This window comes from Mytilus trossulus, chromosome 8 (genome assembly GCF_036588685.1).
Source record: "Mytilus trossulus isolate FHL-02 chromosome 8, PNRI_Mtr1.1.1.hap1, whole genome shotgun sequence".
NCBI lineage: Eukaryota > Metazoa > Mollusca > Bivalvia > Mytilida > Mytilidae > Mytilus > Mytilus trossulus.
Window position 1 is genome coordinate 53,585,545 of NC_086380.1, and position 23,986 is coordinate 53,609,530.

The 23,986-nt window shown below is 32.7% G+C and overlaps 1 protein-coding gene across 1 annotated transcript; it reads left to right on the plus strand.

Moving 5' to 3' along the window:
* The first annotated feature begins 3,260 nt into the window (after nucleotides 1–3,260).
* Nucleotides 3,261–19,367, plus strand: LOC134727760 (Na(+)/citrate cotransporter-like). Its single transcript, XM_063592147.1, has 14 exons — nucleotides 3,261–3,436; nucleotides 5,522–5,671; nucleotides 6,419–6,534; nucleotides 7,366–7,514; nucleotides 8,585–8,684; nucleotides 9,055–9,228; nucleotides 10,028–10,153; nucleotides 10,701–10,793; nucleotides 12,886–12,990; nucleotides 14,016–14,101; nucleotides 15,357–15,460; nucleotides 16,185–16,346; nucleotides 17,783–17,920; nucleotides 19,191–19,367. The coding sequence occupies exons 1-14, from the start codon at nucleotides 3,338–3,340 to the stop codon at nucleotides 19,365–19,367; spliced, it is 1,779 nt and encodes a 592-aa protein (XP_063448217.1). The 5' UTR covers nucleotides 3,261–3,337.
* The last annotated feature ends 4,619 nt before the right edge of the window (nucleotides 19,368–23,986 follow it).

The following is a 23,986-nucleotide window of genomic DNA, read 5'->3' on the forward strand; positions in this document are numbered from 1 at the left end:
TAAAGCTTCTTATTTTTACTTTTCCTTATTTTGCATCTTCTCCGACACTGTTATAGAAATATACATGTATAAATAAAAAAAGTGCAAATTGTTTGATTTATTGTAATGAAGATGATTTCCTATTTGGTCTGAAACAATCTAAAAACATCATAAAATGCCCCTGAAAAAAGTTTTAATATAAGGTTAATTGTTTATTACTCCAATTGTTAATTGTAAAGCTATATCACCTTTTACAAAAGGTTGGGGACACATGGAAGTGACCTTGAGAAAACCAAAAGTAGCCATTTTTTTGCACTTTTTCATGGAAAAGTACTCGGAATCCTTTTATTTTGTAAAATAAATAAATAATCGCATCATTAAAGACTAAACCGGAAGTGGACAATTATCAACTTTTTTACATGCGAAAGTATAAAGAAACTATTTATTGGTTGAATTAGTGTAACGCTATCAAATGAGACCGGAAGGCACATTTACTTTAACGGAAGTAGCACAAAATCTCCCTTAATTCTCTCAAACGTATATAGAAACTATTCAATCATCGCATCAGTATAAACATGATAAAGAAAATTATGAATGGATACTACTTTCAACTTTTTTTAACCGGAATTAGCTTCTTTTAAACTTTTGAAATTGATGTGGAGAGACCTTCAGGTGTTCTATGAATAATTAGTAAAAGAACAATTGGTTTCCAATAAGGTACTTCCACGGAAAAGTGTTTTTTTTTATTTTGTTCAGAATTGTGTTTTTCGCCTTATTGGTTTCTTTCATAGTGTTATTGTTTTAGAAGATGTCGCTTATGTATTTGGAATATGATGTCGAACAGTTTGTAAGCTTTTGAAACTACTAACACTGCTTAACAGAACACATTACCTTGTAAGAGTTACTGTAAAAGTTTACGACAAATATGTTTTACCAAATTGCTCGTTACATCTTCTGGACAAGGATGACCATTTGAACCGAAGTTATCCAGAGAATCCATATGAGAGTTTTCCCCCTGATGCATTTGATATAATTGATATGCATTTCTAACCTCTAAACCATAACTAAAGGCAACAGTAGTATACCGCTGTTCGAAAATAAGTGATAGAGACCAAGGGGCTTTGTCTTTGAGATCCTTCGTCTGAAAAAAAAAAGAAAAAAAGGCCAAGGTCATATTCTGAATTCTGATATTGGCTTATTAATATTACTTTTTATAAAAAACTGTATATGATATCGACAACATACTGTTACTCAATTGATAGTTGCGGCATGTACGAAATTGAATAGCATTGAGCACCAAAGTTTCTAAAAGTTTTGCCAAATAAAGCTGAGGTAATTTATCCTTGAGGTACAAAAGCCTTAATATAAAAAACATTCTAAAGTTTTGTAAACAGTTAGTTTATAATTATGACCTTATCAATGAAAATCAACATCATGACAGAAGTGCTGATTACTAGGCCGGTGATACCATCGGGGTATTTTTAATATTTTATGTGCTAATGAAGTTTATAATTCCCAAATTGTAAAGATTTTTTTTTACAACGGTTGACATTAAACATCTGCTATATCTGAGGACTGACTATATAACTTGTTTATCTGCACAATGGTGGTCAGTATATATCAGACAAAAGAAAATTAAATTACATTATATGAATATTAAATAAAGTGGTGTCTTAAATTATATGTAGCACAGGTAAAGATAAAACACTTAAATACAAGGCTAAAGAAGACATTATATAACATTGTCATTGAAGTGTCATGCAAACATTATTAATCACTGTTTGAGATATGTGTGTACCAACGACCATATTATTTCACTATGGAATGGCAAATTCCATAGAATTTCTAAGTTTACACAAATATGTATTTGATAATTTATTCACAAATCTTTTTTATCAATCCATTTTCTGTTGCATGCATTATCATTAATAAAACAAGGTTTGTAAACTTCAAATAGAACAAGGTAAAATATTAAAGTAAATATTCAATATAATTTCTTATTCAAAAGTTCATGATATTTCTTTTGCTAATAACAATAAGGCCGCTGCCTATCCATGTGGACGCAATGTTCGCGAAGGTAGCAACAACTCACAAGTCAGGATTGTTGTGTTCACTTGCATATGATTAATATGCTGTTTGCGTATAAAATGTTGACTGAGTATTGCCTAAAACTAAGCATTTTCTTCCTTATGCATAGTCTAATAGGCTGTACAAGAGAGAGTCGAAGTTTTGTAATCTGAGAAACGGATATTCCATAACGGTCACAAACTCGTGAAGACTCCGTAAACTTAACGGAGGGACAATTTAATCTAAGTTTGAACTTTTATGGACTTCCTTGTAAGCAAACACACTTCTAACATGGAAATTAAATCATTGTATGAAATACAAGCCATCGAATATAATATCAACTATATGTGAAAGCGTTTTTCTGTAATTTATCGACGACGTACTAAATATTTGATGTTGCATTTACTGTAAACCAACTTATTTTCGCGGATACTTTGTTTCGCGTTTTGCCCTTTCTTTACCACTTCGCGGCTATTTAAGTTCGCGATTATCTGATTAACTTGATGAAATTTATTAAGGAAAAATCAAAGATTGACATATTCGCGACGATTTGTATTCGCGAAAGTCGCGAAAATAAATCGCTCGCGAAAGTAAGTTGGTTTACAGTATATTGTTTTATTTTAATTTGAACTCCCTGCTGAGCATAATGTAGAGAAAACTAGTAAATCATATCATAAACCTTTGATGATATTTTACTTCATGTGATCGGGAAATTTTTACCTATTTGTTTTATAAGTTTTATTAAAATTCTAAAACACTAAACACGGGATAAACAGTAATTAAAACAATCCCGTATACTACATTGAAAGAGAATCGAAAGACACAAAAGGGTAATTAAAACTCGTTTGTCGAAAAGACACTGAAAATGGTTATATGTTTATACACTATATTTAAAACTAAAGACTGAGCTCCATGAATCACTAAAAACAGACTGGAGATACTTGGAACTTACGGATACCATGTATACTGTTTTTACTATAAATATCTTTAAATATAGTCTCCAATACATATTTGTGACATTATAGCTATTTTAATTAGATTTCGTCATAATGTGTTTTTAATCTTTTTTTCAGATGCCTTCATGTCGGGCCTTGTTCTCCTTTCTATTTATGTTATGTCATTTACGTGATAAAAACTTTTAAATTTATAACCCGAGTTATCTACTTTAAAGTATCCATAGTGTGGTGTTATCTTTTAAATACATATAAGAACTGCCATAATTTACGTGTATGTTGATCTTGCAATATCTACTGTCTCTTTTTATGTACGACCTGATGCACTATCATATACTATGAAGATTTCTAAGGATATTTCACGTGTATTTAATATACTTGTTGTTGTTTTCACACCAGTCCTTTTGTTGCCGTTACCATTAGTTGTTGGAACACAGGTAATGTTTTTATTCATGTATAGTCTTTTTTTCCGCTGTTTTAAGAGAAATATTAACAATATAAAAATTTAAACTTTGTTTTTCGTGACAGAATTTATAATTATCTTTCAGAACTAATTTTTTGTTAAATTGGTATTGATAGTCAATCGTTCAATCAATATACATGATATATGGAAAGTTTGTTTATTTACCAATGGATTTGTTGTAAGTCCGCACCATTTTGATATCAGCGTCTCTGCTGAGTCTTGTGTAGACATAACTTGCGTCTGGCATGTCACATTATAAGCATGATACCTATTAAAACCACTGGATCGATGTCACTGCTGGTGGACGTTTTCTTCCCGATACAAATATTCCCAGGTCGACTTCGTTATTTACATGACTTTCAATTATATGGTTTTTTTTTTATAAATTAACTGTTTGATTTTCTTTTATAAATTGTTTTTTTGATGGAGAATTGTCTCATTGGCACTCATACCACATCTTCCTATATCTATATAAAATGACACGGATAAATTGAAGACTCTCTTTTTAATCAACTCATCTACAAATTATAAAAAAGAACCTGATCATTCAAGAGGGTATGAACACCCAAGTGGCCAGTACTCCAGTACTTGCATGCTAATTCGGATTTGTGTTATTATAATTGCTTTTACACACTTTTAATTTCAGTGTCACTGGTCAATCTTAAATTAAGAAATATATCTCCCTCATGCAAAGATCTGATTTCCTTCCCGGCTTCGGATATATTAAGTTTGTCCTGTTAGGTTATAGCTTTTATCTTTTCAATAAGCTTTGTATTTTAAAACAACAGGGTCTCTAACATCACTGACCATACATTATTTGTCCAAATACGTATCTGGTACCCAAAACAAAAGGGAACCGTTTGCGTTATCATCAATGCAAACAAAAGTTCTATTGAATTGATTTCGCAATTTTTCTGGCATATGCAAATATAATTATGCAAAACATATGCGTTTGAACATCAGAAAATGCTTTAGGGCATTTCAATTTGTCTTATTATTGACATTATTTAACAAAAGTCGGGATAAGGGCAATACAATATACTATCACTTATAAACAGACACTTTTACATTTATCTAAACACACACAGGTCAAATACTGGTGTTACATTTACATAATATATATACCTAATTCTGAAGATGTGTAAATTCTACATTACAAATTGAGGGATGAATACGTAAACAATTAAAGACAACTTAATGGCTAGCAACACTTGTTTCTTAAAACATATAGTCTAGATAACATTATTATATCAAGACAACCTGGGTATGTATTGCTATCATTATACATGACATCATAATGATAAGTGATGCATTATCTTCCATTTATTCATCTAAGATTTAACGTATTCTGTTGGTCATATAACCAAAAAGCGCCAGTTCTAAGATTGAATGAAAAAGCCTTTATGGAAACTTAATCGGCAAATATATACATACACGTAACGATTAACATGTCAGCGCAACCATGCCTGCTGGTGTTGCCAAAATATCTATACTGCGTTTGTGTGGGGCGCACTCGGAATGAAAAAGCAGATATTCAACAAAAGCAAACGTCAACATACATAAAAACGGACAGTCTGATGACAACTAGCAAGTTCCTCGTTTGTAAAAAGACAAGAAGATTAAAATATGTGTTGAACCCGGTTTTATAGCTACATGTAGCGGAACCTCTCGTTGATATGGCAATGATGAGGCCGCTTTTGACCTCTTGAACTCGAATATAGACTTAAAAGTTATCACCATTATCCTCTTTACGATGATGCCTCATATCAGTATTACAAACAATCAATTATAACAAATATAATTTACAATTTTTCCGTGGTTTAATTATATACTGCACACAAATATAAGTATTCTCTATACGTTCTTATATCATTTCTTCTGTAATATAAATCAAATCATTTTAAGACAGTTCTTGTAGAAAGCATCATCAATCGACTTAAGTTTGGATTTAATGTTACAAGTTTTCCGAAAAATGTTAGCAATTTATTAGATTGTCAAATATAGTCCTAATTCTGTTTCTTGTATTAAATTCAGGTTTTATATTCATTTGTCATTCTAGGAATCAAAATGTGCTTACATAGTGTTTATAATGGCAATATACTGGATCACCGAAGCGTTGCCTATTGCAGTGACGTCACTATTGCCTATAATTCTGACACCATTAGTTGGACTTGGGAGTGCAAAAGAAGTTTCTTCACATTATTTGAGTGTAAGTTATTTCTACAGTTATTATATAGGTATTTTCCAATACACTCAAGTACTATTTTAAGTATGAGATGTATATAGTTTAAGAGGGAACAAATAATTATTTAAACATTACAATTCACATTAAGCATTCAAATGTAATAACAAACAATCATCATATTTTTTTACTTAAGAGATACCTGTATTGAACTTGAAGCTTTGCAGACGTCCATCGTTAGTCTAACTGTTGCAAAAAAAAAGAGGGACGAAAGACACCAAAGGGACAGTCAAGTTATATTGGTGTACCGTGCAACGCGCAGCGGAGACAGGTAAACGGGTATTTGCAAACAGTAGAACTACCGAGGGACGTTATCAAAGCTTCAAATACAATGCAGCCATCTCTTTTCTAATGCAAACAACTTAAAGTTTATTATAAGATTTCAATCATTGTTTCAGTGTAAAAGTTTCATGTAAGAGAATTCCGCATAAAAGATATTATTTTTTTTTGTTCTCGACACTATGTGACTTCATAAGCATGCTTCCGGTATCAAACCTAATCACAGGGCTTTTTCTAGCTTCTATGCTACTTCAGAATGTTGCAGTACTTATTTAAATAGTAATGCATGTGGTTTAATTTTATATTTTCTTTTTTGAGCTTCTTTGTGCTTTTATGTGCAACATTTTAAAACTATGGCAAACACTTAGCCGTGTTCCTTAGACTAGTTGATTCGTGTAATGACGTCATTAACATGTAGTGTGAGTTCTGTTTTAGGATACATCCATGTTATTTCTTGGTGGACTCATCATTGCCGTAGCTATTGAACATTGGAATATACACAAACGATTGGCCTTGGCTGTTCTAATGCTTGTTGGAACTGAGACTCGTTGGTATGAAAAAAATGATGTAATTTGTACTGGTAGTTGATTTTTTGTAATTGATGAGACATTGAAGTTGTTAGAATTGAAATAAAAAAAAGAGATAAGGTATGATTTCCAATGAGAGATCAAAATGATACAGAAATTAACAACTATAGGTACCTCGTACGGCCTTCAACAATGTGCAAAGCCTATATCGCATAGTACGCTATTAAGGGCCCGACATGACGATGGACAACAATTCAAACGAGAAAACTAACGGACCGGGTGTTATTTAAGTCTGTTTAAAATTACTAGACTAAGTTATTTCATTTTTTTTGCACGGTATTATGTTTCCCAGAATACCTGTAAAAGAATATAAAATAAATACATTTATTCAATTCCATTTAAAATGTTTAAAATAAATTATGTGTTCGATTAGCGTTTGTCTTAATAACACAGTTCTAACCATATGTATACTTTGCACTCGAAAACAGTATTTGGTTTTTCTTTCTACAATCAATATCTTTGATCTTTGTCTAATTGAAGAATTGATGATAGCTCTCTTATACTTAACGAAGAAATATTTGTTAATTTTGGTCCCCAGTGATCTTCAAGTTCGTACTTAGTTAGGCTCTTTTTTTTCGATTCGAGCGTCGCTGATGGGTCTTTGTACGAGGCGCTCGACTGCCAAATTTAATTTTGGTATCTATGATGAGTTTAACTAATACAACACTAACTTAAAGAAACGCGTTCAGCACGTACACACATACATAGCATACATTATAAGGGAACATTGATTCACTTAATGGTTAATTATTCATCCCTGGTGATTACATACTAAACATACTACAATATTTGAAGGTTGATGCTTGGACTGATGTTACCCACTTGGTTATTATCCATGTGGATCAGTAATACAGCAACAACAGCCATGATGATTCCTATAACAAACGCCATACTGGTACAGCTAAAGGAAGCAAACGTCCCCGACGAAGACATTGCAACGGAAGGTAGAATTTTGATTATACATATGTGTAGGGCTGTTTTTTTCGTGAAGAATGTTGCACGTTGTGTGTTATTGAGTAGTTTTTATAACTTTTACAGCTAACAGTATTCCTAATTATCAGGCGACGTTAACTTGAAGCTCATTCTTTATCTAATGGATTTCTTTTAAAATTAATGGTCATTTGGATAAAGTTAAAATTGACAGTTTATTTTCAACTTTTCTTTATACCTTTTGGCTCTCTTAAAGATTCTAGGTTGAAAATGCATTCAAGAATATTTTTCTCGATTTCAAACTAGCGTAACACGAACATTTGTAATCCCATACACATTGGTATGAAAGGCATGAGTATAGAGTCGGTATGATCATTTATTGAACATAACATAATCATTTATCACTAGATTGACAGGATTAGCCTACCTTTCAATGGGAACCTACGATCACCATGTGTTTATAATTTGTGTTGCTCGATTAGATTCTATGCAGTCATTGCAGTGTGCTGTGTTTTATTTTTACTGTCCGAAGTGTTTGTTATTTTGACCTGACATTTGCACTTATTCTTCGACTGATAAGTTTTCTACGTCAGAAAATACCTCTTCCAAGTCAGGAATATGACAGTAGTTCACCATTCATTTGATGTGATTAAGTTTATAATTTTGCCATTTGATCAAGGCCTTTCGTTTTGAATTTTTCTCGGAGTTTAGTATGTTTGGGATTTTACTTTTTACATGACTCCCTTGCATCACCCGTTTCATTTTAACATTAATACTTATTCGTGTTGCTACATTTAATTAAAATATGTTTTGAATGAATCATGTATTTGACTGATAGATGAAACTAGGTATACGTTCATCGTAACAGATATTATAATTCTAAATTGATAGAGGAGATGGACGAAAGATACAAAAGGGACAGTCAAACTCATAAATCTAAAATAAACTGACAACGCCATGGCTAAAAATGAAAAAGACACACAGACAAACAACAGTACCCATGATACAACATAGAAAACTAAAGATTAATAATATAATTAATTTTAGATTGAAAGATTTCTAATCAAATAATATCTGTTTACAGTTTATGATAACGATGCACTTAAGCTAGAAGATATAGAAGTTAATGGTGTCATCAAAGAAAATGGTCAACCTACAAGTACCGATATAGAGAAAGCAGATAAGTATGGGAAATCTTGTATATTCATTCATGTATACATTGGAAACAGTTCTGATTAAATGTTTACAATTGTTTGCTACATGTATATTTTTCATATTATTGTCATACTTGAAAAAGATCCGCAGAATACCTGCCTCTTTTGTTTGTATGAAACATATTCAGAACAGTCATTGCCCAGCAACACAAACTCATAGTAATGAATAAATGTCTGCCAAACACTTCGTGACTGGTGACTACAATCTCTTTATTTTTCCTTTTTTTAAATATTCTGAATTACTTGTTGTGTTTTCCTTTTTTGCTTGAAAGTGTTTCAATTACAATTACTTGATAATACTTTTTTTATATTTTTTTATTATTTTTCTATTTATTTTCAGAACTTCAAATTACAAGGCTGATCCTGGAGACAACATGAATCAACATGAAAGCAAAGAACATCTCGAAATATGTAAAATGATGTCAATCTGTATAGCACATGCCGCAAACTGTGGTGGCCTTGGGAGCTTGACCGGAACTGGTCCTAATGTTGTTTTCAAAGGACAAAGTGATATGTTAGTTTACCATTTACATTAAATTTTGTAATTTAGAATGTAGATTCGTATAATTTGCAATAAGTTTAATAGCGATTGGTAATGTCTAGCCCCATAATGTTGTTTAAATATACTTGATTAAAGATTTTAGATATAACTCTATATTTAAACAGTCTAACATATCAGATTTGAAAATACAATAGTCTCTGTTGTCTCTAGTTTAAAGTTATTGCAACAGACCACTATTGCTATACATGTTATATAGGTCCCTAGAAGTTGGTGTTACCATTTTACCATTGATAACATCGATGATAAAAAAAAATCGTATTTTGTGTGCCATGACTAAAATTGAAAAAGACAAACAGACAAACAATAGTACACATGACACAACATAGACAACTAAAGAATAAGCAACATCAACCCCACCAAAAACTAGGGGTGATCTCAGGTTTCCGGAAAGGAAAGCAGATCCTGCTTCACATGTGGCACCCGTCGTGTTGCTTATGTGATAACACATCCGGTAAATAGTCTAATTCGGTAGGTCACATTCATAAAAGGGAAGAGGATTGTAGTTACTACGTTATTGACATATCCGGTATCATTTATGAAACGGTTCTTTCATAACGGTAAACCAACTCGTGATGGCGTCCGTAAAATGTACGAAGGGATGAATTCAACTTGACCATTTGTAACTCATGATTTCATAGCTTCCTTGTGAGCAGCAACCCATGCAAACTATGCAACCGAACAACAAAATAAACATTATCACTTCATTCACATAATAAATACTTAAGATAGCAATATGTTTTACTCCTTTCAGCATATTTGAGAAATACGGAGGAGAATCGCCGGTTACCTTTTCCTCGTGGTTTGCATTTGGTTTACCAATATCTGCTATCATGTTACTGTTATCTTGGCTATGGCTTCAGTTTTACTTCTTAGGAAAGTAAGGAATATACAATATTGAATGTTATATTTATATTGCTTTCATCAAAGAAAAGTGACACTGTCTTTTGAAGAAAGATAAATCATACGAAAATAATTTCTATGATTCCAAGTCTTTTAATGTTTAATTGTCGTTTGGGTACAAAAACATAGACACCTCATATGTTCACAGACGGTCTAGTATATATCATTGTTGTCAAGGTGTATTTCTTAAATTCAATTTCAAAAACACATTTACCTATATCTGATCTGTTAGTAGAAGATGACCGTGAAATCGCGGTACAATTGGCTATTGGTTAACGCAAATAGTTTGTTTTTAATTTCGTGGGCAGTAAGTCAATTGAGCTTGCGCGAAAATATATAATAAGAGAATCGATAACGGTCTCTGAATTGAGTTATTTTTTTAAACAATGGCGTTATATGTGGTAAAAAGTTTCAAAGTTAAATCTAGGGAGAATCGATTTTAAAATTATTTTCGAAAGACTGTGTTTTTGGGTTGTCAGACCTCCAGAAATGTAAATACATACTTGTTTTTATTGTAATTGAAGAGGTTGTTTGCAGTTCTGTTCCGGAAATGCGGAGTCTAGGTCAAGAATCAAGTCGCTTTTGAGAAAAGAATATGCCAGTCTAGGTCCAATAGAGTAAGATTTTGCATTAGCTGAAATATTTATAAGAAGAAAAAAACGAACGTTGACAAACTCTTCATTTTCAAAGATTTTGGATTTGTATGATACTTACTAAACATAAAATACTATCACCAAACGGTACGGATAAAAACAAACGTCACATTCCTGACTTGATAAGGTACTTTGTTCAAGGCCGCTAATTGGTGATCACGTAGAGGTCCTAGATTTCATGAAGCTATAATGACGTCAAGTCCTCTGTTGTTGTTACTTGATTTCATAAAACATTTAATTACAGACTTTGGAAGGACAAGTTCCGTGTACAATGAATCCCAAATGAGGATTCGCCTCTTATCCATTACAGATCCATAGGGGATCGGTAAACATGTACTAGTGTGAGAATGTTTCATTTAAGTTTGTAACTGAGCTTAATAATACGCATAAATACAGCAAATTCCTTAGTACATTTTGTGGGCTTTCATGAAAAAGTAAATGTAGTAAGGTTGCTAATGAAACAAGAGACCACCAGATATATCCTGACTTAGCAAACTTAAATGAAGAAAATATCTAACGAGGAAATCAACAGTCGATTCATTTATACAAAAATAAACGAAAAAAAACAATATGAAAGATAGTAATGATAAGGCAAATAAAGACATCGGAGGGGTTAAACTTTGTCGATCGTTAAACCATTCCCTAACATGGGACAGTGGCGTAACGTACAGAAACAAATCGTTTAAACTGTGAAAATCAATTAAAAAAGAATTGCCACAAGACAAAGAATAAATATCAAAAGACTTAAATCACACCGTCCCGAGTACTCGAAGTAACTAAAAGCAACTAAACAAAATTAATCAAGCGGTCTGCAGACTACAAAATAAAAATCATTGAATTAATGGATTCAACGTTAATATTTTAGCTGCATTCACTGTTTCATTTGCACTTTTAAAAACTAGGCAATTTTAAGTACCAATAAAGAACTCAGGCCGACGTAATTGGTCACTTTGGCCTTCTGGTATTATTTTGGATAACAAAAGATATTTTGTTTTAGTTTTGCCACGGCCGTCGTAATTGGTCACTTTGTTCTCCTAGCATTGTTATGGATAATAATAGACATTTGGTTTTAGCTCTGCTCAGACCACGGTCATGTGTCACTTTGTTCTCCTGGCATTGTTATGGATAACACTAGACATTTTGTTTTAGCTTTACCCAGGCTGACGTAATTGGTCATTTTGTTCTCCTGGCATTGTTATGGGTAACAACAGTTATTTGATTTAGCTATGCTCAGGCCGCCGTAATTGGTAACTTTTTTCTCCTGGAATTGTTATGGATAACACTAGACATTTTGTTTAAGCTTTCCTCTGGCCGCCGTAATTTGTCACTTTGTTCTCCTGGCGTTGTTATGGATAACAACATACATTTTGTTTAAGCTTTGCTCCGGCCGTCGTAATTGGTCACTTTGTTCTCCTGGTAGTGTTACGGATAACAATAGACATTTTGTTTTAGCTTTGCTAAAGGCCGCCGTAATCGGTCACTTTATTCTCCTGGCATTGTTATGGATTACACTAGACATTTTGTTTTAGCTTTGCTCAGGCCGCCGTAATTGGCCACTTTTCTCCTGGCATTGATATGGACAATGATAGACATTTTGTTTTAGCTTTGCCCAAGCCGCCGTAATTGATCACTTTGTTCTCCTGGCATTCTTATGGATACTGATAGACATTTTGTTTTAGTTTTTCTCAGGTCGACGTTATTTGTCACTTTGTTCTCCTGGCATTGTTATGGATAATGATATACATTTTGTTTTAGCTTTGCTCAGGTTGCCGTTATTGTTCACTTTGTTCTCCTGGCATTTAAATGGACAACAATAGACATTTTGTTTTAGCTTTGCTCAGGTCGCCGTAATTGGTCACTTTGTTCTCCTGGCATTGTTACGGATAAGATAGACATTTTGTTTTAGCTTTGCTCAGGCCGCCGTTATTGGTCACTTTGTTCTCCTGGCATTGTTATGGATGATTATAGACATTTTGTTTTAGCTTTGCTCAGGCCGCCGTAATTGGCCACTTTTCTCCTGGCATTGATATGGACAATGATAGACATTTTGTTTTAGCTTTGCCCAAGCCGCCGTAATTGGTCACTTTGTTCTCCTGGCATTATTGTGGATAACAATAGATATAGGGGATGGAGGTGGATGGCATAATATATTTCCACCAAAGTAAGTTAAAAAATATGCTATATGTTATCAATACAAAAAGCTTGATCTTTAAATTTCGGGTATATTTGCTTTCGATCTTAACCCCATTAACTTACAAGGGTATAGAAATATGAAACCTTAGGCTTTACCTGTAAAAAAAAGTAATAAGAAGTACACTCCCCGACACTTGTTCAATTGCTTTCTATGCTTATACCTCCGTTTTAAGCAGGCACACATCTTTTACGTTCAAATAAAGTGGCAATCATTGCATTTCAAAGCAACACTTTATGGTGTCATGTACTGTAAAAATCAACATACAGTATTGTACCTTTAATGACATATAAGAAAGAACTGGTGACCGGAACTTACCAGTACTTCAGATCTGAAAAACAGACAAGATGTACCCTCTTGTTAAACTGTGGTGCAGTTTTTTTATTCTTCAAAAGTATACGTCAAAAAGTGATCAATGATCACTTTTCCTTCAGCTTTCATTTGATACCAACAATACATAAATATTCTACATATTGTGAAAGTTAAATTCATGCGTAGGAACTAATTTGTGTTAAATATGTACTTCTTTCTGCCGGGCCTGAACTAGAGGTGTTACACCAAAACTCATGTCAGAAAAGGACGTCCATAGACAACGATGCAAGGTTAAATATTTGTCTTTATTTAAATTTAGAATATTCTAGTTGTGGTCTAAAATTTCTGATCTTCATCACAGGAACATCATATGCAGAATCTAATTTTTCAAACTATGAACTCTTTACACTGACAAAGTTAAGGTTATTTTTTCATTGGAGGTTAACCACATCACAAAATATCAATATTTTATCAGAGTTCGTAAAACTGTATATATTTTTAAAAGTCTACTACGATGTTCGGTTTCTCAGTGAAGTATAAGCGGTGTTTATATATATTATCAATGTTATATCTGTGGCTATAATGAATACAATATCTATTTAAAGCTGATATCATAATTTTTCAGAACAGTTTCAAACTCTACTCCAGCTATATTATTATCATGTAGTTTGTTAATATTTCAGAACAGTTTCAAACTCTACACCAGCTATATTGTTATCCTGTAGTTTGTTTATATTTCCATCTAGAATCAGAAAGTTTTCCGAAAAAGGTTAGTATTAATAAATCTGTATTATGACATGTATGAAGACTAGTGTTGTCTACTAGAATATAAAATAATAAGATCGTAAAATTACTTCTGCGTTCAATATTATAAGTTAAAGCAATGTTTGTTGTGGTTGGTTCAAATAACAGATCTGTTAGTTAGAATCTCAATGTCCTCTTTAAATCAGAAATATAAGAACTGATTCCGTTGTGAATCGAATTTGTCTACAGTTTTAACAAAATGAAAATGTATTAATGAGGGTATTTACAGACCGTCGTCATAGATATACAGACCTATTTATTACCAAAATAGAAAAGAGTAAACAAACAGATAACAGTCCACAAACAATGCATATACAACTTACTACTGAGTAGAACAAACCCTACTACACACTTGGTAAGATTGGAAAGATAGATAGCATATGATAACTGTTGATGCTAGTTTGACTGTATTCGAAAAAATACTTATCTCCAAAAAAATGTAAAACAGAAAGTCCCAAATCAATCATATGGCAAAATAAAATGAAACGAATGGATAACATCTGTCATATTCCTGACTTAGTACAGGCATTTTCAAATGTAGAAAATGGTGGAATGAATCTAGTTGTTTAGCGCTAAACCTCTCATTTGAAAGACAGTCGCATGAAATTCCTTTACATTGACATCGATGCGTAATCAAGTGTCACAACTAGGGGTACAAGAACAACACAAACTAGACAAAAAACAAGGGTAAGTTCAGGTGCTCTGCAAGGGTAAGTATATATTGTTCAACATCTGCCACCCGTCGTGTTCCTTATGTTATTCCAAAGCCGGTAAATAGTCTCATTCGGTAGGTCATGTTCGTGAAAAGGGAACGGTATTGTATTGCGACATATTAAATGAACATATCCGATATCATTAGTATAACGGATATTCCATAACAATCAACCAAATCTTGATGGCGTCCGTGAAATTTACGAAGTAATGATTTCAACTTCACAATTCGGAACTCTCGGTTTAAAAATAACAGAGTCACAATTTGGAATCTTAAATCATCTCTTTTGTCGTAAATGTTTGTTTCCAACCAACCATACAAGCCAATTTCTAGATATAAAACCTAATCAAATGGTAAAATCAAAAGCTGAAACATATCAAACGAATGAATAACAACTGTCATATTCCTGACTTGCATTGGTACAGGCATTTTCTTATGTAGAAATTTCATTTATGCACGAATCACTAAGAGTTAACATATTTGCGTTTGTGTTTTTTTTTCAAAACAGGACCTATACCTCCTCTGCTTACGTGGAAGATAGTAGAGAAGAAGTTACCATGGGGTGTGGTTATATTGTTAGGCGGAGGATTTGCTCTTGCTTTCGTTAGTCAGGTACTTATTCAAATGTTTTTATTACTTACTTGGTTTTACCATGTTTAACATGCAATGTTTACAAAATAACGATAGGTTATTACTGACAATTAGCACTTATCATATCAGGTATGTTAATGTCTTTAGAACAAGTAATATTCTGTATTGTACTACTTGTTTTTATCTTACTGACTGATAATTTACTTTCTCAGCTTTCTCCTTGAGATGATCAACGATATTTTACAATTATCTAAAAAAGTTTACAATATGATGCAATGGATATTTTATCGATAAAATAAGAAAAGGGACATTTTTAACCGAGCAGGAACATAACGCTTATTGATCTTATACGCTAATTTGTCTTCGTTTAAATTGATGACACGATTCGATTTACTGGTTAAATTTTACTTTGAGAATGTGTTGCCTACAGTTGCCGATTTACACGGTCTATCTTGTTTTCCTATCAAACGAAATAACCATCGATATAGGTAAAGTAAAGTTTATATCATGGTCATGATGGTATATTTTCACTTTCCAACATTTTTGTCAAATTTTAAACGATCGTTATGAAAGAAACATTAGTTTTTCCTGTAGAGTAAAAGTTATATTCTGAAATATTGTATTAAACCAGCAGACAATAATTTAAGAACTAATAATGCCAACCTTTCAAATAACAGAGTTCCTTATTGTTTTCGAATATGATGTGACAATATTATATGTTTATATACGATGCTATTTTTTGTAGGAATATGGGTTATCCAAATGGCTAGGAACGCAATTGGCTGTGTTAAAACCCCTTGACCCATGGATTGTGAATATGATATTGTGTATTATCGTAGCGGCAGCGACAGAGGTCACAAGCAATGTTGCAATGTGCACACTCCTGATGCCGATTTTGGCTGAACTAGTAAGTGTATTTTTTTATGTTATTTTAGAAGCACTCTTGTGCATGTTTTAGGAAATAGACGCATCCAGATGATGAAACATGGTTCCATTTGGAGTTCCTGCAAGTCAATTATATTTTGTTAGAAACTAGAATGTGGTCTTTTCTTCGACGAACGTGTAATGTAAAAGAATTACTGTAAACTTGAATGAAAAGAAAGATCATGATACATGTATATCCAGACAAACACAAAAAATGTTTAAATATTTTAGCTACGCGTATGCAATAATCAATATTTCAATATGACGTGCTTCTTTCGCTTTGTAAACAACACTGTGATAAAATTCTCGATATATCTATACTTAGCGCAGACTCCGTGGTAAAAATAATAATGGCTGTAACAATATACTTCCCACGTAAATTCACATGTATTGAAACCTATTTGCAAACCCTTTGCCGATTTAATTGTTTTAAAAATTGCGATTAAAAAAGAAAAAAAATCATTTTCTTATTCGGATGCATAATAAAACGAAATAATGCACAAGACCTCGGAGAAACCAACAAAATAAAACTAAAATAAAATTCCGCGATAGTCTATTGTTTTTGGCGCATTTATGTCACTCCAAAACATGAAAACGCTGGAGTTGAAAGTTTTCTGTTACGTGAACCATTGAAATGTTGTTTACTTTTGTATAAAAATTGATTATTAAGGTAGGTTTTGTTTGATTTTCTATTCTATTGCATTATTCGCATATTAACTGATTTCAGCAAGTCAACATGGCGGCTCCTTAGTTACGCTGAAGGGGTCAACTTTGGATTTGACGGTAACTTACGAGAAAAACATATAAATCAAAATGACAATTGTTGGTTTTGAGAATGAAACATATTTTCATTTTGGCGGTTGTTCACGAAATAATCCATGCAAGCTACGGATCTATTTATTATAATGTTTGAGCTATTTCTTACAGGGAGTAAAACAGAACAGCCACACACACAGCTCTCGCTTCAGTTTTTTTAATGATTGTATTTGTGCTATTAGAATCGAAATAATTCATGAAAGCCATAGATTATTGGTAATTTACACATGGCCTGGGCCGTGATATTCGAATATCACGGCCCAGGCCATGTGTAAATTACCAATAATCTATGGCTTTCATGAATTATTTCTTACGCTCATGATAAAATTCGAATATCACAGCCCAAGCCATGTGTAAATTACCAATAATCTATGGCTTCCATGAATTATTTCTTAAACAACGTTTAAGAACTCATTCATGCTCATTGTAAAACATCAACTGAATTAAAACACAGATGTACACATACACATAAAAAAAAACTACGTGAAAATTTTAAAAATTCAAGTGCTTTATTGAGATCAATCAATAAATCGTCCGAGTCTAACGTTAAATTGGGTTATACGGTAACACTTATATTTACAAGTATTTATTATATATTTGTAGTCTTTACAACTAGAAGTTAATCCTCTGTACTTCATGTTTCCGGCAGCCATTGCGACATCGTTTGCTTTTATGTTACCCGTGGCAACACCGCCAAATGCTGTGGTGTTTGCCTATGGATACCTGAAAGTTATAGACATGGTAAGAATTGTTGTATACGATTTAGTATATGTGTACTAGATAGTAGATTGATTTAAGGAATGACTGTAATATGTTTTCTGTCAATGATGTGCACACTGAATAACCCATTTGAAACTGAGGTAAATAATGACAAACATATTGATGACGTCAAATCACCAGACAAAGTTATTTATATGAGCTGATAAGCAAAACGAAGTCAGACAATCAGAAGACGGGTTACATTCAAAATTAAATTACTTATGTTTACATTGAGTTTGGTGTATAAGAAATGTAGAATAATGGTACTTTTACTAAAAGATATTTCAAAATTAGTATAATTAATCTGTCAAATACACTGTATTGGTCATTTATGCAACTATGCAACGATCACAATATTAATGTGAGTTTATTTTTGGTTCTAATAAAGTTGTTTGGTTATTTCTCTGACAGAAATTCATTGGTTTTTTTTTCTGAATACAGTTGATATGTTATTTCTTTAACAATAAGATCAATTGTATTTTATTTATTAGTCCTAAAAATAAATGGAAAAGGAGAATCACAAAAATACTGAATTCAAACAGGAAAGTCCCTTACCAAATGTCATATCAAACGCTTGCACTGATAAATAACAACTTATTCCTCACATGGTAAAGGCATTTGCTTGTGTACAAAACCTGTTTTTAAAGCTAATTAGCCTCTTACTTGTATGACAGTTGCATCAACTTCCAGTATATTTACAACAAATTGAGTGAGCAAATCAGGCAAACACATGACACACAATAGGTCAAAATGATCCAAATAAAGCTATGCCACGAAATGGCCTTAATGTGCTTAAAAGTGGCATTGAAATACCGAAAATCCATAATAAAATTTATTTAATTGGTTATGTCTCAAACAATTAGTACATATGATAACAAAAAAAACTACGTTTATAAATATTCAAGATGAGGTATACCAATGTTTTATTTAAGAACCGAAGTACAATTTGTATGAAGCGCGGAACTCTTCATTCTAAAAATGTACGCACGGTCAACGCTTTTACAACCCTATAAAGTTACAAAAAGAAGCATTCAATACTTATAATTACATTTTTTAGCTAGGATTATAAAAACATGATTTTAATGAAGTTAAATTTTTAAATTCACCTGTGCACTTTATTGTGGGACCTCGTGTCATCATGAATGAAATGTTATTGTCTCATGCAACTGCTTAAGGAATAACATGTGATGTGCAATTAGCCAATCAGAATAACGTATTATAATGAAACATACATCTTATGTAATTATTTCAGGTTAAAGTTGGTTTTTTGATGAATATACTTGGAATAGTTGTACTGGTTATAGGAACGGAAACGTGGGGAGAAGCTGTGTTTGGTTTCCATAATCAACCAGATATCTTTAAGCATGGACTAAATAACACTGACATTGTAAATAACACTTGCATCTGTAACGGAAGTCTACTTTTGTAAAAATAAAATTACTTAAATTTAGACCGAAGTCAATTCATCTTTGTTTTATTAAGTTTTTGTAAAAAGTAAAATCACAAAAAGACTGAACTCAGAGGAAGATATAATCGAAAAGTCCATAATCACATGGCAAAGTCAAATGACAAAACACATCAAAAACGAATCGACAAGAACTGTCATATTCCTGACTTGCAATGGAACATTGTATTCGGCTGTTGATAGTTTTGTGTCTGTTTGGATGTGTAATGACCGTTCTCTTTTCTTTTTTTTTTATAGAAGATGGCTTTTATCTCTTATTGTTGGTTAAATGTTCTTATCCTCTAGTCTTATGTGTAATCGCAATTTTCACCTTTTAAATGTGTGATGGCCATTTTCACCTTTTTAATTTGTAATGGCCGTTTTTTCTTCTCCTGTAATATGTCTAATGACTGTTTTCACTTTTTGTATGTGTAATGGCCGTATTCTTTAGTTTTATATGCAATAGCCGGTTTTTTGGTGGAAAGTTTTGTTTTCTGTTGCATGAGTTATAACCATTTTCTTCTATTACATGTATAAATGAAATGGCCGTTTTCCTATATGAAATGGCAGTTTTCTCTTGTGTTATGTGTGATGCCCGTTTTCATTTGTTATGTTTGAAATGCCCCTATTTATGTTTGATAGCCGTTTTCTCCTGTTGTATGTTAAATGGCCTTTCTTTCCAATTGCATTGTCATTTTTAATTTTTTTTGTCTGTTGCGTATGTTATTGTGTTTTCTCCTACCGTATTTTAATAGCCGTATTCTCTTGTTTAATGTGTAGAGGCCGATTTCTCCGGTTTTACGTGTAATTAAAACGGATTTTTTTTCCTTTTGTTTGTGTAATGGCCGCAGTATCATGTTTTATGTATAATTCCCAATGTCTTCTGTTATATGTACAACGGCTGTTTTTTTTCCCCTGTTGTATGTCTGATGACCGTTGTCTCATGTTGCATGTGTAATTGTTGTTTTTCTTCTTGTACAAGTAATGACCATATTATTTTTCATTGTATAAATGTAGTTTTCTCGTTTGGTATGAGTAGCCGTTTTCTACATGTGTATGTGTTTTTGACCGATTCCTCTGATATTTTGTGTATTTTTTGTTTCCCCTTGTTTTATGTGTAATGGTCGTTTTCACCTGTTATAAAACTAGTGGTCGTATTTTCTTGCTTTATGTGTAATTGCCGTTTTGTCTTGTTGTACTAGTCTAGTGGTACAATATACTCTTCTCCTGTTGTCTGAGAAATTACCGTATTATCTGATTATACTAACAAGATGCTGTCACAACGACAGCACACCGGATTATTAACATTTATTCGTGTCCTGACAATATCACAAGAACCATAACTGATGAACGGTGAAAGTGAAAATCTTCAATATAAAATTTGACCTCCATTTTGTCATCACTCAGTATCAACATATTAAAATTTGAAAAGCTTGGGTTGAATGGTTCATGAGTAAATGCAACAACATGAATGGAAACGCCATTATTTTATCATTCAAGAACCATAACTCCTGAACGGTAAAAGTCAAAATCGACATTATAGAACTGACCTCCATTTTGTCTTCAGTAACAACATATTAAAATTTGAAAAGCTTTGTTTGAACAGTTCACGAGTAAATGCACGGACACAACTGAATACGCCATTTTTTTTAATCTTTCAACAACCCTAACTCCTGAACGGTAAAAGTCAAAATCGTCATTATTGAAGTTGACCTTCATTTTGTTGTCCGTAACAACATATTAAAATTTGAAAAGCTTTGGTTGAACGGTTCATGAGTAATTGAACGGACAACATTTGGTTGCCGCCCGCCCGCCCGCCGTACATCCCCAAATCAATAACCGACATTTTTTGTCACAAAATTCCGGTTAAAAACTATATGTCGCCATCTGTAAAACAGACATTAAAGGTTAGTGGAGGATTTGGAATCCCGCTAACAGGTTTAACCCGGCCACATTCTGTGTGTATACATCAAAACGTGGTGCCAATTTTCATATTTATTTTTCATTGATTAAATAATTTCGGCTCGAAACCAAAATTAATGATCTTCGTTTTATTCAAGAGTTCATTACTTGTTTTTTTCTCTGTTAATTTCCCTCCAGTTAATGGACTTAAACGCTTCGAAAAAGAGTATGAATAACCACGAAGGCAATTTTTTTGGTACTTATATTACGCAAAGTATAAAAAAAATATTTAAAAGGACCTAGACGCTGACATGTCAACGTTTTTTTCTTGGTAGAAAACCAATATCTTACTGTTCTTAGTCAATTTGCACTTACAAAAAGCAGAGATTATGAATAACTATTAAAAAATACTTCTTTCTCAATTGGATCAATGCACATTTTAGTTTTGCAACTAAAAGTACGCAAAAATGTGTCAAATCTGATATTTTTATCATGAACTTGAACGTGAGATATGTCCACCTTTTAAATTTCCTACCGTTTTAGCTATCGCATACGGTAGAGTTATCGATGGTGCAAATTTGGTCATTATTTTAGAGGAGGCATAGCGTATGTGCTAGGGCCACGTCAAGAACCAGTTGACATGCTATAAATACTTTAATATATATGGGGATATCTATTCATTCAGTTGACAATTTTGAATTCTTCGTAGATATTTGAAATACAATAAATGTTCTACGTCAGGGTATATATTACTTAAGCTGTATTTTAAATAGGATTACGTCAACGATGAGTCTTATGTCGACGAAACACTGGTATAACGTAAACAAGCGATCATATGCCTAATATCTTTCACATTGATTTGTTATTCATTATGGTTGTCGTTAGTTGCCTTTCATGATTTTTACTTTTGTTTGTAGTTTTGAGCATGAATCAAGCTTTTGGGTATCTAGTTAAAATTGTTTTAGAACCTTTATAGCTTATACAGTGTTGGCTATTGCTTCATGTTTTATGCCATACGATAAGCTATAGTTGTTTACCTCAAAGCATTTAGTCTCTGGTATACAGATATCATAGTGTCCTTTTAATCATACTTATCAAAGGTACCGGGCTTATAATATGATATCATCAGGCTTCTTATTCTAAATACGGATTAACAATTTAAGAGGAGTAATGTCAGAGGGTCGACGATGATCTGACACTTCGTTGTATTGTAGACATGGAACAATTGTGGGCTGTTTACGAGTTCTATAACCAGTGTGAATTATGGTTGGCGATGCATCATGTTTATTGTGCATGTATAGTTTCTTTTATTAAATATATGTACCTTTACCAGCAGTTCAATCTCTTACAAGTTATATAGCTCATCATCTATCTGTGTTTCTAAAAAAAACTCTCTTTTTTAACGCTTTTGAAATCATCAATAGATAGCGGGTCTATCACAAGTTAAACAAAATTCATATTGACATGTAGATCGGTGCTGAAAGAAAACTCTAAAGTGTCCAAAACCAAAAATACGTATGTATAAGTCTAATCAAGACGGTTTAAGCAATCTACATAACATCAGACTTCAAACCAAAAAGATTGCCATCGTGTCACGCCTACCACCAAGTGCATCATCATTCGAACTACATGGTCTGAAAGCTGGCCAACAAAGACATGGCGTCATAACAAACTAATACGGCAGTAGGTTTACCTAAGTATGAGTACGGATGACAAAAGTGGTCTTAATACGTCATACTTTCTTCATGACTTAATAAATTTGTTCTTGTGAAGGAAAAAAATATGCATTAGGGAACTTGTACATGTACTGAAATCATTGTAAACATCTGTTACACAGAATTATGTCAGTAACAGCGAAGTATAAAAAAGGTTCCAGTAAAGCAAATGCTTCACAGGCTCAGTTTTAAAATATGAATTTCGACTGTCTTAATATTGTTAAAAATCATAAAATAGAAAACTGCATAAAAATCAGATTTATTTCGTTTCTTTTTAAGAAATAGATTATTCACAGAATATCCTCCAGAATAACAAAAAAAATATCTATAGGTTTAGCCAAACTATAACCCGCAAATTTATATTAGTTGATAAAAATCTATATGTATCTAAGTTTTGAATACTGGTAAGACATTAATGCTTGCATTTTTAACTGCTAAACTTTTGACTGCACAAACGTGAGTGAAAATAAATGCAGTCGTAATAAAAAAAAAACACGTTAAGAAATTAAAGTGTTTGTAAAGTATAGTTATCCCAAGTGTCAAAAAAGGGTCACCGTGGGACCTAAGTTTAGTTTGTAAATCACCGCATTCTAATTTTGCATCTGGGGTCAGTTTCACAACAAATCGTACGACTTAAGCTGGTCGCAAGTCATGAATAGTTCAGTTTACTTGCGATAAACCTTGTCTTCAGTTTTTTTTGTAAAACCGACTTCTGTATCTGTAGTTTGGTAAATATAAAAAAAAGATGTGGTCTGATTGCCAATGAGACAGCTGTCCATAAGAGACCAAAATGACACAGACATTAACAACTGTAGGTCACCGTATGGCCTTCAACAATAAGCAAAACCCATACCGCATAGTCGGCTATAAAAGGCCCTTGACAATGTAAAAACCTTAATTTGCAGCTATACATGTATATGTCGCGAACAGGACTCCATTATGATTGGATCCATATCATAGTGACCTGATTTTAGTTTATGACCATCC